Below are 15,933 nucleotides of genomic sequence, written 5' to 3'. Positions count from 1 at the left end.
TTCGTAACGAGATCGATTTTAACGATAAGCGAGTGCTTTTAATGAAGACGTGGGTGTGCCTTGCTCTGAATCGCGCTTTGAGCGTTCATGGTCTTAATAGCCCTTGCTCTTGACTTTTCTGACGTTTCGCTTTCGAGTGACACATATTTCGGGCACTCGACTTCGCCCACTCTTATTCCTATAAAACACGTTTGACCAATTACAGTTATCAAAGCTGCAACGAACGCTTGTTAATCACAAACCGCCTACGTAACGCACTCGTCTCAAAAGCTACAGTTTTACAATTATATAAAATTATCACTTTAAAATGTATTCATTTAATTCCTCATTATTTACTATGTACTTATGTATAATTGCTTGAGGTTTCAACCGTACCTACTAAAGTACCTACCTATATATCATACAGTTAAGAATTCCCTTATACCTAACCTTATAAAACATTGGGTAGTAAATTATTTGTACCTAACGATATTCTTCTGAAGCTGTCAATGTCAGCCCTGCATCTACCTGTACCAGCATTACGTGTTAACCAAGACCGATGTGTACTGGCCTATAATTTGTTAATTTACATCTTCGGCTATTGATATTCCTATTCTGAATTAATATTATATACAATATAAGAATACATGAATACCTATCATGGTGATATGAATATATGATTATAATAATAAAGAATATTTCATTGAAGTATTTTACGTGGATTATAATTTTACACTTCAAAGTTGAAAAGTAATCCGATCGACTATGATTTGATTCAGATCTCATTAATCCTTAACACAGTACCATAATATAATAGTGTATTTAAGTTTCCAGTCATGCACATGTACCAACAATAGTAAAATCAAAAACATCGCTTCCCTCCAACCGGCAAAGGGCCCTCGAGAGCCAATCTGTAAATTCCGTTTACGTAAATGGAGGCTTATTCTTGTATTAGCATATAATCGGCCTCTCCGTGCCTCGCATACCTCCAGGGTGAGAGGTCAGGGCAGCGCACCGGTGAAACGAAACTTACAAATTGCACTCTCACGCAACGGACCACCGAGTGGCTGCATTAAAAATCGAGATACGCGACCGAGTCGTACACCTCATCGATTAATAGCTCCGGTATCGAGTAGACACCGAGACAATCGAGAAGCGATATATCAATGCTCCATTCAAAGATATCGCGGAAACGTATACTCATTATTAATATCGCCAGTTTTACGATGAGGTTTTTATGATCGTAGGACGCTGTCGCCCGATCACTGGTGCTTCCGCGATGCACCGTTTACTGCGATGGCGTGTCGTGTCGTGTCGAGTCGACTTACTTTATTAAATAAACAATAAAAACTATAAGTGTCGATAAAAATCGTCTCGATTATTAGGCACGGACGCCATCGACTTTTACCCGGCGTATAAAAATACAGCTATAGTAAACCAACCGGTAGTTTATAAAAGCCGCCCGTATCGGATCTCAATCGACGATCATTACATAGTAACGTTTTAACGCTCGTTTAGACGCTACGACGAATCGCTGGCTGTTATTTAAATCGCCTAAGACTCGAAGTAATTTAGCCGGACTGAAAACTGGTCTCGGAGTGAAATTCGCTGTCTCATATCTCGTGTCGATAGATGAGCTCCGTTTAATGGTATACGTTATAGAGTACGGTCACCGGCTCGTGAATAAGGCTGTGAGTGCAATTTTCGCGCGCGCATGACCCCGAACGATCGGTGCGTCGCCGTCGTCGATGCGGGAACTTCGCTTTAAAAGATTCGAGCGAAATGAGCGCCCCGAGACCGCTAATGCTGAAATGCATCTTAGTGCTTGAGCGGTGAGCTTTGAGTCTTGTGGCGTAGATGAGAGATAAAAACACGCGAGAGACTCTGGCCGCAGCGGTGGTATTGAAATAAATACGAGTTCCGAGTTGTCCGACCTCGGCTGTTACGTCCTATCGTCGCGGGCCACGCGCTAACGAACAACGATTCCCGCTCTAATTTGCGGACATGGCGAGCGATCGATCTCATTGGATTTTTTGAAAAAGGAACCCGAGGCACCTTATGAGCTGAGCACAAATTGAGCAATTTCGTGCTCGCCCGCTCTCGCTCGCATATCGCCCTCTAGCCATCTCTGTCTGCTTCTAATTTCGCGTCTTAAGCGTGAATTGGAAATGGGAATATTAAAAATTAGTTCCATTTTCAAAGTAAGTTTGAGTCCCGTGTAATTATGTTGCCGAGGATTTGATAAATGAGCTCCAGTGAAACCGCATTCGTTAAGGGAATATACCTACAAATTAAATTAACGGTATATGCTTACCTTTAATTTTATGTAATTAAATCGTAAATAGCTTAGCGATATAACTGACCAAGAGTCGATTCTAAATTTAAATCGGTGACTGTTAACATGGCTGATTCTAAGTTTATTAAGTAAGTTGCTATATAAGTTAATTAATATTGATATTTATTGTAGTTTTGATGAAACAAATAACAATCACAGTTAAAAATACTTCGGCAATGGTTTGCGTTTGTCTGTTTGTGTTGTATCGCGATAACTTGGTCAACGTTGAAGTGGTACGAGTATCATATTAAGAGACTAGTTTTATAAGATTATTCTAATTTATGTGGAAATCATCAGTGATGCGGGCAACTCTGATTCAGCTCTTGCATCCAAACAGGCATTCCAGCGCAGCAGGTCACCATGGCAACCGCCGCCACACGCCTAACCAGTCCCGCGTGACGCGCTCAAACAAAAAACAACTCTCTCATTCATATCACTAAGTACGCTATCGCTTATACATTCAAATGAAGTTATAACATTTCGTCACAAAACGCAACAACCATCAGTGCGCAATAATAACAATGAAATCGCGACCTTAATGTCTACGAGTAAAGTGCCATTTCGAGCGCGCAAATGACTTAAGAATAGCGACATAAGGAATTGTTTTATCTCTTTTACACGTCGTAAAGACGCGATCGCGCGCGCTCTCTCGCAGCGGGCCAATCCTTTCCCGCTAAGGACGGAATCGATTGCCTCAGAGTGTCCCACTCTATCGCAGTTTTTGTCGGAGCTCCGCCGCGATCCACTGTAATCCGTCTTGCGCGGCATTCATTCGAGACGTTAGATAAAAATCGGAATTGTAACGAAGCCCCGAATAAATTGACTTCGCTCCTTCCGATTCCATTTCTGATTTTAGTACTTTATTATTTTTTTTTATCTGACGTCTTACGTTTGAGAAGAAAGTCGAAACTCGGTTTCTACTTTCGTTGCAAGCGATGTGCGAGATCGGAATGACCGTCAAGCGAGCAACGGCCGGTAATTGATTTAGTGTAATGGAAACGGGCAATGGACCTGATGTATTATAATATGTAAGAGACAGATATAAGTCAAACGCACGCGCGGAAGAGAGATGGATGGTATGGTCACGTGTGACGCTGTAACGGTGCAAGTGCACTACTTTGTTATCGTAATTGTATCTCTACACATATTGCATAAAGTCCCATTTCGATCAACGGTACTGACTCGTAGTTTTTATTATTATGAATGGGTCAATAGATGGCGCTGGCATATCGATGTCGTTTGTTATTTGACATGTGAAAGAATGATGGAGTTTCGGCTGCATGATTTTTTAATTTATTTCTAAATAACTCGTTAATGTTTACGATCGTACGACTACAAGTACACTGGCTTAGTTAACAAGATTGATTACTGATTATATCGTGGTGTTTCCTAATCAGATATTAATATTATGACCATTCAAAAATAGAACTCATTTCATCGTAGCGACTGATGATAACACTTTTTTCTAACTTTTATTAATAGACTAAAGTAAAAACACATTATTCCAAATAAATTATTCTGATAACATCACGCAGGTACCTGTAGTCAGGTTACGTAAATTTTATTTTTATAAATCAATTTTTAGCAACAATTAATTCAGTATTAAGTGTTTAAATTTTTAATTAAATTCCTCTTTATCTAACTATTTATTTATTCTTATTATTTTATTAGTTTATTAGCGTTAATGTTAAGTAAGTTTACTTTAATTATGAATGTTTTAGACATAAATTTACCTTTTTTTACATTGAAAGTCATAATAAAGCGAAATGAGACATCGTCTGAGCGTAAAACAATTTTTATTTTTATGAAATGATTATTCGTTGTAGACATTACTATATGTGTATATTATATGTTTATATGTTATTTGTGTTTCTGCTTGTTTTTCAATTCGCATCAAACAAATATCACCCTTTAGTTAAACTATATTATACGGTGATACTTATAGGTTATGATAAAAACTACATAAATACGTAATTTAATTTTAATTTTTAATTAATTCGAATATAACCGCAATAATAATAAACAGACGAGCAAATACTATCAACATTAGGTACTTTTTAAACGGGTAAATGTCAGCTGTCCTAATTTAAAATACAGCTTAAAGTTAACAATACAATTTTGATATTAGAACGAAATACAACTTGAAAAATTAAAAATAAAATACTTTTTTTTTTAATTTGTTTTCAATGGCTCTGATATGTAATTTTTTCAAGGTCATACGAATTACAAACAGCTTCCATGCGTAAGAGTATCAAAATTTGTCTCGACTTTTCGACACCTCATTATGATATCGATTTAGCTGTCATCGGTCGTAACAGTGACAGTGTGGAGTCGGCTTTGTAAATATTTATTTAAGCTCCGTGTAGACGGATACCTCGTCCTCGTCGATTTGTAAGATAATGGGAGAGTACTACTTATTTTAACGCCGCCATAAAATCTGTCTCTTGGTAAAGACGGTCCTTTGACACAAAACTAAGTTTAATTTCGTTAAACTAAATACGTTAGTTAATTATAATTCCGTTTTACAATTAACGAGGTAATTATTACGCGAAAGATAAAATAAAGACGCAATTTTCTAAACTAAATTTAAATATGTCTAAGTAGGAGAATATTATTGTGATAACGTTTATTTTGTGTCATAATTGATCTCAAGTGGGGATCTTTCCATCTACACGCTGTAATTTTCTTTTGACGTCCTCGTTGATCTAGTGACTAACTTACAACGCAGTTCTTACGCCCTGTACTCAAAACCAATGCTTTTAAATTACGACAGTTTTGAACTCCTATGCCTCGAAGAGTTCATAAAGCCATCTGGTTATGAGAGTGGGGGAATTGTGAGTGCAACTGTGCTTCAATTTGCAATAGAGCCCAGAAGGATATTACTTATATATTATTTTGTATTATGTGGTCGATATTACCTGGGTACTCACCGGGGCTGCCCAGGAACACGGAGGAGTACACCCGCCGCGCTACGTCCGGGGGTGACGACCACTCCCGCCTCGAACCACACCATTTGCCTGAAAGAAATACAAACATTTAATCAAGGATATCGATTTAATGGACGAGACCACGAGTCGTACAGTATTCTAAACATACAGAACGGCTGGGTTTCCATTGGAAGGGCGGATGAGCCAGTGTAAGGAATCGTTAATATTACAATCTATAGGTATGTAGGTATATTTTTAGAATATATGTATTTATTAATTGTATTGAATTTTTAGTGAATTAATGTTTGACCGAAACTTGTCGAGTATTCTACGATAAATAACGCAAGCGAATATAGTTTATATAACAATAATGAATTTACTAAAAATATATGTAGGTATTTATATTTTCAATATGGACTGTTCATCACGTCAGATAAGTATCTATCTACATTATCTATCTTTAATCTTTAAAGATGTTTGTGTTTAAATCTGCAAAACACGTGCGAAACAAGTATCAAGAACAGTTGCGCAGCGTATTTGTTTAAAAAGTTTGATAATGGAGTTTCTCACAATTATTTTTAAAAAGTTATAGTTTTAGAATGAAATCAATTAAATTCATATAAGTCTAGTAACTTATTTTATTTAGAAGTTTTTTTTTTTAATGTAAAATATGCTGGCATAACTATTTTTACCTTGATATCTATGTGTATCGATAAAACAAAATATTTTAAAAAAGGAACCCGTCATCAGAGAAGACATTTGAACTTGTCAGTAAATAATGTTTTTACCTAGAATTAAAGTCTTATATAAGTTTGTCTGTTCCTGCCTTTATATAGGGCTTAGTTCACACTTATTTTATGTTTACTATTATCTACGATGTAAGCTTTAAGCCAATAGCGCTTTCGCATAAATCTTAAGCAAATTACAGAAATAAAATGAGCAATTAGTACAGTTCATCCGTATAGAGTCTGCATTACGAACCTGTTCTTGGAAATAGCCTAAGATCGCAGGTACCTAAGTGTATTCTGATCTTACAAACGTAGTTACTGGACATATATACTTTATGTTACAAAATATATACTGAACCAGATGTGATGTGAGCTATTGGTGATGTTCTTAACGAAGCTCGCATAGGAATCCGAATATCGCTGGAATTGCCAGGCCCTCCAATCGTTACGTGTTTATATAAATGTATGACACAACTTGGCAACACATCCCCCCTTAGAATGAAAAGCCATTACAATTCCTGCTGATGTCCTCCGAACGACACACGCGACATCGTTTCCAACCGATTTCGATTCCAAAGAAAAAAAAAACTGTTACATTAAGCTCTTCCCGCCTATCTAATGGATTCGTCCAACTCTCACAGGACCTCGACGTCATTACGCAAAAAAACATCAAGAAAAAAAACACTCGACTCAAAAAAACGCCTCCTGGGAGCGCGAAGGTGTTGCCACCCTAGTCTTTTCTTACCCCAAAATAAGGGGAGGCAATATCATACACCATTAGCAATTTTCCTACTTTTTTAACGGTGTCACACTGCATAAGTATATTACACGCTTCATAATGGAAGTACCTACTGAATGACACCGCGGCTAATATTCTACGTTTGTGTTTACAGATAAACACGCCGCGTTAACGGGACCCGGTACGGTGGGTACGAATCGTCAAAATTACCGAATAACCAATGTTCATTTTAATAATTTAATTGAATAATAGCTTCGCAATAATGCAGTGTTTTAGTGCGGGCGCCGCGACGAGGGCGAATGCACAATTCCAGTTTTGAAAAGAACGCAACCGCCATAATTTTCCCGCGCACTATATACCTTTTTCGAAATTCGTAATTCGAACAAAAGCGCGCGCGGCGCAATGGTGCATGCATGATTGATAGCAGAGCGATGACGCTCGCGACTCCAAATGAACATTCGATTTCATGAAAATAAAAGCCCTTGACCCGCGCACTCTTTGTTTCCATTCCCTTTATCGCGCGCCGTGAGCCATTCCGAGTTATCGGATGCCGAGATAGCCAATTTGCGCCTTCGCCCTCGGAGAGCGACCGCGTAATGTGGAATTACGTCGTCGAAAAAAGCGAAAATTGCCCCATCGCCGACTCAAAAAACAAGTTAACGCCATAAACAAATACTAAAAATCTTGTAACCGAAATAAGGCGGTACTCTAAATAAGAATTAAAGTAAAATTGCTGAGGTGTGACTCCCCCGACGCGAGGCGAGGGTATTACGGCTCCACGCGACGATATTCATAAGGCGAAAAATTGTAATAACCTGGTGAATATCAGAATAGGGCGAGTCGAGGTGGCGATGCTATGTTATTTACGCGAGGGCGAACCCCGCGTTTGTTAAGGAAATTGTCTAAATATGCCGCTACGCCGCGCGCCTCGCGCCGGCCGCGGCGGTCGCGCGTGACGCGCCGGCCGTTGAAACACTGCACAATACAAGTGTTATTACATTTATAATATTAATTTAATAACCGTTTTTAAATGTGCCTGGGAAGTTATGTTCACGTCGCGCTCACTTCGATAACTTAGGCCTGCGAGTCTTGTAACGTCGAGACATAATAGGTACTTAACATTTAGCAGCATAGTTTATCAGAAAAATATTATTTAAAAATAATGTTTAATAGAATGAAACGACTGTATCGGTACCTATTTAGTATACAGCAGTTCATTTATTAAAATGGTTATTTCAAATAAGTAATAATATACAGGATTCGTGTATTTTATCTTGAGCGATGATCTTACTAAATACAATATTTAAAATAGATTCCCTCGAACCTACCTTCAAATTAAAACGTATTTATCAGGGTATCTTTAATTACGTTTAACAATTTGTTTAATAATCAAAAGTGTCGGAATATTTTAAAACATTCGTGATTCCAACCAATAATTACCGATGCTATAAAAACAACACGAACAATAGCGAAGTCATTTTAGAGAGCGGCGATTACACATTCATAATTCTTTTTCGTGTTTTCCGAATTAAACAATTGTTGCTTCCAAATGTTCTGATCAGAATCAGCCGGATCGCGGTATAATAACAGTGGATTCTGAATTAGATCTGCTGCGGGGGCATAATTTGTTGAAACCGACAATTATTTTTACGGAATAATCACTATTAATTATTGTTTTAGCGTTTCGTTTCATTGTTGTTGCGGGTCGAGTCGGACGCTCGGGGTGTTTTTCTCTGATTGCGGTTTGCGCATCACTCAGACGGTCCGACTCGTTTTTTAGTCGATTTTTTATGTTTTACATATATGGGTGTACCTTGTTTAGGATTTGATTAGTTATTAATTATTAAGAGTGGCAATTTCGATTATGATTAATTAATATCTTGATTATTACCTTTATAATTATTTAACTCTGGTATTAAAATAATTTACAGTTCCTTGCAAGGAATCGAAATAAAAACTATTTTATTGTGTTAGAAAAACAAAAATGTAAAATAAACAATACCAGGCGAACAGCACCTGCTAGGATATACCTGTGCCATGCACCCGAATATAAAGGCCACGATGTCCCTCTTCTCACGATAAATCACTCTTTTTCTCCCGAGACACCCCGTGTTTTATGTGGCCCTCGTAAGCTTCGACTGTCGGGTCTTTTTCGGGGTTTTTTTTTTATTTTATTTTTATTATTTTTTAAACGACGATAGCGGAATGGCGATGTCTCCTTTTATGAGAGACATATTTTATTCGAACAAAACTGACAATCGAGTATTTAACAATAATGTATATTAGAAATAGATGTTAGTAGAGTACGTTTTATTATATTTTACAATTACTCGATAGATATTTTAAAAAATGTCGTCTATATTATGTAAAACGTCATTTGAAAATTTGAAAAGGTACAATCGAGTACGAAAAGTGTTGACACGCTTGACAATTATGGTATTAATAAAATAATCATTTTATTTATTTTAATTTCTTAATTGCTTGCTTATATTGCATGACGTTTTAAAATTAAAGTAAACCGAAACAAATAACAATTATGTTTTCACGCTAGTGTAATAAAAAACATCAACTATGTTCTCTAGACTTAGTTCGGACTATAAAGATAAATTTGAGAGTTATTTTCCTGAACCAAAAATCGTTTTAGTTTTATTAACCGATCCATATTTTTTAATCAATTAATCAGTCGCGTTTTTGTCCCTTTCGTCTCCCGAGACAAGACAGACTGAAGCAATTAAAAAGCGCCCGTTTTCCACATTCGATGGAACCCCACACGCGTACAGGGAGCCAATATCCTCAGGTCTATAAAGCAATTTCCTTAATGGTGTGCCCATAGCTCTCCCGTAACCGGGTTTGATCCCTTATCGACCCTGTGTGGGACCTGAAGGAAATTAAAATGGAAAAATACGAACAATTCCACATATTTACACTTGAAACTACTTATATGTTATCGTGTTTACATTCCTTGAGTCTAAAACAAACTCTTAGTTTATTTATATGATATTAAAATATAATTGGTAACAATTGAATTGTTTAATTCTAAATAAAATAAAATAATATTAAGTACGAACATAATCTAAGATCAGATACACGAGAAATAACACTTTCGGTAAGTGCCCATAGAATAGGTAAGCAACGCCGGTCCAGTGGTTCCCAACATGCGAGCGGAGATATTCAAACAAAAAACAATTATGTGAAGTTTTAACATTAACAAAATTCAAATTGCCTTCTCTTAACAAATACCTACACGTTTATCTCTATAACACTCGTCGGAGAGCGATTATAATAACAATAGTTGCTTCTTAAACTTCAGCGAACCGTGAAAACAGTGTGTAATAAAAAAATGCATTTTTAAAACCGTTCGTGAAGTTGGCTAATTACTCCCGCCCAAGGTAGGGCGGGCAGACCGCCCATCGCCACCTTACACTAACACCAATAAGAACCATTATCGCTTACACCGGTCATGTCTTTTACTGTCTTATCGGAAACGAACTCGATTCAGCAGACATGGAATCGTCATAAGAAAGTTCGTATCTGTCAAAGGAAAAGAGAACTTGTTTAGCGAGGGATAAAGTAGCTATTGGCTCGTCGGGAGGTAGGGTCGATGCCTTGCCCGGGGGGATGTATTCTAGGTACATCATCCGTAGGTACAGACCGACAGATCGATATTGCGTATCTATAGAGCAGTTAGGTCGTGTTTGTTTTTAGACGATGTCAAAATCGCTTAGCTTACAACGTTGTTCCTTGTTTAGTTCGTCGCCGAAAATATCTCGGGAGCAGAGCCGAAGCCAGTTGGAATTTTCCAGATAGCTGTCTTCTGAGGGCACATGACAGCGGTTTAATTTATTGGCAGAGTTCATAATCAGAGTGATATTAACCTCACATGATCGTTGGTGAGAAAAATACTTTTCGTACGTATACATTAGTCTGTACGGGATACGAATACGAGGGAATATGTTTTGTGTTTGTTTGCATAATGCTTAAGACACTAGATCCTTTAATTGAATCTTTTTCTAACAAACATTACAATAAGTATATATTTATTATATAAAAAATATATATAAATATGTATCTTTATATAATATGTCATTCTAATACATTGATATGCTTCATATTTCTTATTTTTATATAATCACACTTGGTACCACCCAGCATCAGATATTCCACCGCCAAACAGCAGTACTCAGTGTTGTTGTGTTCCGGTTTGAAGGTTTAGTGAGCCAGGTTAGCGGCACAATGGCGATGGTGACCACATACCATTAATTTAAAATTAAAAAAAAAAGGCGTCTTTAAGAAAATTGTGAGATTATGGATGTTAATACTGGCGAAGCTATTATTTTCAGTCTGAAGATGTGTCACGGCTAAGAGCCTATCCTACCGAGCAAGCAAATCTGCGAGCTACAACTAGTTTCAATTTAATAGAATAAAGTTCGTAGGTACTCCCTGAACTGTACATTTGGATACTCCTAGGAAGCATCGTACAAGGTATACAGATCAGCTACATCCGTAAATACTAGAAAAATATCTTTTGAATTGATTTAAAATCGTCGTCAGTTATATCAATGAATTATATCGGTGATAAACTTTTATGTCAATTAATTCTAATTTTAAAATTGATTTCAAATTTGGATAACACGCGAACGCTATTAGTTTTTTTTATTAAATTAATTAGTTTTTGCGTCGCTGTCTTACTTATCTCCACTTTTAAGTATTTATTAATAGCTGCTCATATATTCAAGACATTAAAAAATTGATTTTCTGACCGGTCTCGTATATAAATTAATTAAACGTTGACACTTAAACCACACTTTACGATTGTGTAGTTCAATAGCCTGTCAACTTGACAGTCGAAAAGAAAATGCTTCGAAAATATGTATTCATAAATAATAGCCGACAAAAAATATTTTAATTAACTATCTGAAGCACTTAGCGTTAATTCAACTTAAGCGTAGACAAAAACACTTCAATGGAACGGATAAAAAAATATCTACCACATGATTACGAATAAAAAAATATCGACCGTCGAAGTTCGTTGGCCCCAAAACATGGCGTCATGACACAGCCAACGGAAGGCTATCCATTACGGCATGACAGCACCGCGTTTTTCAGCGTAGCCCAGTTTGACAACCACTGTCTGGGCGGTTTGACAGCTGTCAAACTCGACCTTGACACTGTCAGTTTGACAGCTCGCCATCGATCATCGGCGAATTGGAGCAGCACGTCACTATTTATTTTATGCAACTACGAGGAAAGGTTACTGGAGCACGTAATTCACGTTAATACGTTGTATCATATAATTTTTTACGTCACTTTCGGTTTTGAACAATAGGACGCTAATAAACTCCATATATATATAATTCGCGTACTTACTTCCGTTCATCTTGTAATTCTTAAGGTTTAAAAACGAAAATAATTTTATAATTTTCTTAGATAAGATACTATACCAAACATTTCTCGACTTCGAATAGTTTTCCCCGAAGCAATAGTGCGAAATTTTTATACACTGGCAACGAGGAGAGGGCACTCGTCCAAATGAATATAAAACGTTAGAAAATACGGAGGGTGTGTTTTAGTAACGACGTTTTGATGGCGATTGTACCGGCACGAAGTACACTGTCGGACAAGTGACTCGGCTGTAAAGTGATTGACAATGGACTGAATATTATAAATAATAGGTTATAAAATATTTAAGGGCGTTTTATTTTAATAGAGGAATTCAGAGTGTCGATGATCATCCTACGCTTTAGCATATAACCTTATTTATATTAAAACTGTCACAAATATACATCTAAATACGAACCCTGGGATTACGGAACGCAATAAAAAAGCAAAAATATACCTACTTCAGGGCAAAATTGTGCCAGTCACGAGGATCGGCGACGGACGGAGGTACGCCGGCGAAGCGGTACCGTTTACATGAAATTCACGAGCCTAGCTATTGGCGCTTAAATATACACTTTATGCTCATAAATTCAAGGTTTGATTCCCGACCGGCCCCGTCATGTACGCGGGCCGTTTCCACATTGAACTTATAACGCTCGAATAAATGCGGAACGTATAGAAAAATGTGATTATTCATGCCGACTTTGAGAAAAAAATTACAAGCGGGTATGACACGGGGTCGGTTGAAGCCTCGCTCGATTCACACATACGTGTATGTGTAAAGGTTAGGTCCCACTTTCTAGGTCATTGCTCTTGCTGATTAAGAAAAAAAAAATATTCAAAGACGTGTGTGCGTGACTTTTTCAAATTAAAAATATCATGTTTACTCGTAATACTTATATAAACGCATCCGCAATTTACCACCGTATATGTTATATGAAAAAGACGAGAAATTAAATTATTACTGGTTTTTGCGGATCGCGAAACGTGTTTCAGACGTTTCTTGTTAATTTTTTAAATAATAACCATCTTTATTACTTGTCTTAATTTGTAATTGCGTATCACATGAACTAGGGAATGATGAATGCCTGTCGCTTTTAAAATAAACAATTAATTTATTTAATTTTCCATTAAATTTTCACTTGTTAAAATTTAACTGTTACTAATTTGTATGTTGTCTAAAGTACCAGGCTCACATGAGCGGGTAGGAGTACGCAGCACTTGTGAGACGTAATTAACAGTAGCTAGAACATCTGCGGATGGCAGCGCGACGGGGCGCCGGCGTCATCTTAGCTTTCCCGCTAAGATAGGCAATATTACTACGGGTATATATATCAAAATTGACAGAAATCTGTATCAATTAGGATTGATTCATGTTTATCATGAATTTGCTTTAATCTTTTCGTTGATCGAATCAGATCATGGCGGAAAGAAAATTATCTATACACTGCATATTAATTCCGTCAATTTTGGGTATGAATTTACTATGAAAACTGTTATCAGTACTCAATCAGTGATAATACATGTTATCAGCACAAAGAGACGGAAAAAAACGTTATGCTGAGCTATATGCTATGAAAACAATGAATAGAGCGGGTTGCGCTAAAAGCGTTAAAACAAATCCACCTTCGCTTGTTAGATAATTTAACGTACCACCAATCGATACCGTCGGTAAAAGAATTACGGTAAACAAAAACGTATTCGTAAACAATAATAACATTGGAAGCAACTTTTCAACAAACGAACCGTATTTGGGAGTGCCTCAAAAACTTGCCACATTCGAGCGAAGGGAGGGGGGCGCGGGTAGCGGGCCACGGAGGGGGGGACCCTCTGTAACTAAATTTTGAACTGTCACGTAGATTAATGATGCTAGGCTTGTGCGATACGCGCTAATGCCTGGAGATTACTGTGGATAAGACGCTACGGTATCTTCTGTTTTATATATATTTTTTATCTATAATATAATTTATTTATAAAAAATAAATATTTGTAATGGTCTATCTGTTATATATTTAATTTGTTTCCGTAATTATCGTCGATTTATCGTTCAAAATTCATAGTGTGTCGTAAATCGTTGTAATTCCTCTCGCTAATCACACTATGCATTAGCATTACAATTAGATAAATTAATCAAATATAATTATTATTACATTACGTATAATGTAATGATGACGAATTATATCAGTTACAGATATACGATAATATCTTTACAATTTGTAAAAGTAAGTCTATGAATTGAGCAATTATATTGTATTAATTCGTAATTTTGTCCAAGTGAAATATTAGTACGGGGTTATCACTTTTATCATACACATAGTCTAAATATATACCTTAAATATTGTAGAAAAGTCGTATAAAAAGCGTTATAAATTATGTACTTTTCAAATACAGAACGACAAGAAAATGTTCAAATTATTTAGCGTTTTAATAATACAAGAGACACGTCCACACTAACCGGTCGTATCAGCGAGGGTACAGAATGGATTTCGGAAATCGATTGCCTCCAAAAATATTTACAGGAGCCACGTGCACGCGAACACGACTAATTTTAACGAAACTCAAATCTGGTGAAAACTAGTATTGTAAATAACATTCTTAAATTATATTCATTATATAACCCACGGTAAGACTCAAAGACGAAATGTCATAAGTCTGTATTAACGATGTAGGTATTGTTTACCTTATATGACTAGTTTGATTAACTTTTATTTGATTCGGTAGGTTTTGATGAAGTCTAAGACGGAATATATCTATTCAATCTCGTCTTGAAGTTACCCAGGAAACATGTAGATACGCTTCAATTAAGAACTTTTTGCTATTTTTTTTCTGTATGTTCTGGGAGACCTGGTTAAGTTTATTAAGCCTACCAGTTCTTCGTACACACTCTTATGTTAAGTTTTTTCGATTGGTTTAATATTTATATCAATATATTATTCTAATATGATTGTTGGTGATTTTGTATCGTTCGTCGGTATTATTATTGAGGTGCTAGGTTCGTATACCAGGTAATTAAAAAAGTCATTAATAAACTAAAGTCGGAAAATAACAGTATTATACTACCGTGACTTGGAAGGAACGTAAACCGATTCCGATCTATCTCCGGTCTGACTTTATGAGAGTGAGAAAATAGAGTTTACATGTGTGTGTGTGTCAAGCCAAAACAAACAGAGTTTGAAGGATCTGGTTGCAATCGTTGAATCGAATTATACTAAAGCAGTAAAGTACTGTTGTGTTCTGGTTCGAAAGGTGAGTTAGTGGCGCTACAGAAGAGACATAACAACCTAGTTTGGTGACCCATTGGCGATGTGAGGAATGGTGAAAGATATGGTAGAATAGAAAGTCCATGAACAGTGGGTTGCACTTACCATCAGGAGACCAAATTAAATTTCTACCGTTGTAGAAAAAAATCAGGAAATCACAGTTTACTATCATGAGAGATAAAACTACAGAGTAAGTTGGAATCTTAATTCTACCATACAATCATGATTAAAAAGTTTTGAAGGTACCAGCTTTTGTTTAGATCTAATGTTTAACTGTCTTGTTACTGATATATGTGTTGACCAGAGGTCGATTGATTACGGAAATGAATTAGTCGAGCAGCTATTTCCAATAACATACGACATACATATTTATATTTGAGTCATTTTAGATAACAGATCAATAAACAAAGTCTACGAACGAATTTTATTTTAGTGATTATTAACAACCGTGACTTCTAAATGGAAAACCGAAACGAATTCACAATATAATTATTATATTTAATAATTCCACGTAATCGGACTAGTGACTTGTTAACATCCCACAGCTGGGAAGGTGTTTTCTCGTTGAGAAGGCGCGGAGCTTTTA

The 15,933-nt window shown here is 36.5% G+C and overlaps 1 protein-coding gene across 7 annotated transcripts in view; it reads right to left on the bottom strand.

Annotated features, from left to right (window-relative positions):
* LOC113402792 (homeobox protein homothorax) overlaps positions 1-15,933 on the bottom strand; it is a 247,449-nt gene that overhangs the window by 104,037 nt on the left and 127,479 nt on the right. For 4 of the 7 annotated variants that reach the window (XM_026643106.2, XM_026643109.2, XM_064217962.1 and 1 more), the window contains one exon: positions 5,245-5,331. In XM_026643106.2, coding sequence (XP_026498891.1) covers positions 5,245-5,331 — 87 coding nt within the window. Of the gene's footprint in view, positions 1-5,232; positions 5,332-15,933 lie in introns of all 7 variants that reach the window. The other 3 variants (XM_026643104.2, XM_026643108.2, XM_026643105.2) reach the window with 1 other exon arrangement.

Source organism: Vanessa tameamea, chromosome 19 (genome assembly GCF_037043105.1).
Source record: "Vanessa tameamea isolate UH-Manoa-2023 chromosome 19, ilVanTame1 primary haplotype, whole genome shotgun sequence".
Taxonomy (NCBI): domain Eukaryota; kingdom Metazoa; phylum Arthropoda; class Insecta; order Lepidoptera; family Nymphalidae; genus Vanessa; species Vanessa tameamea.
This window is presented reverse-complemented; position numbering and strand designations above follow the sequence as displayed.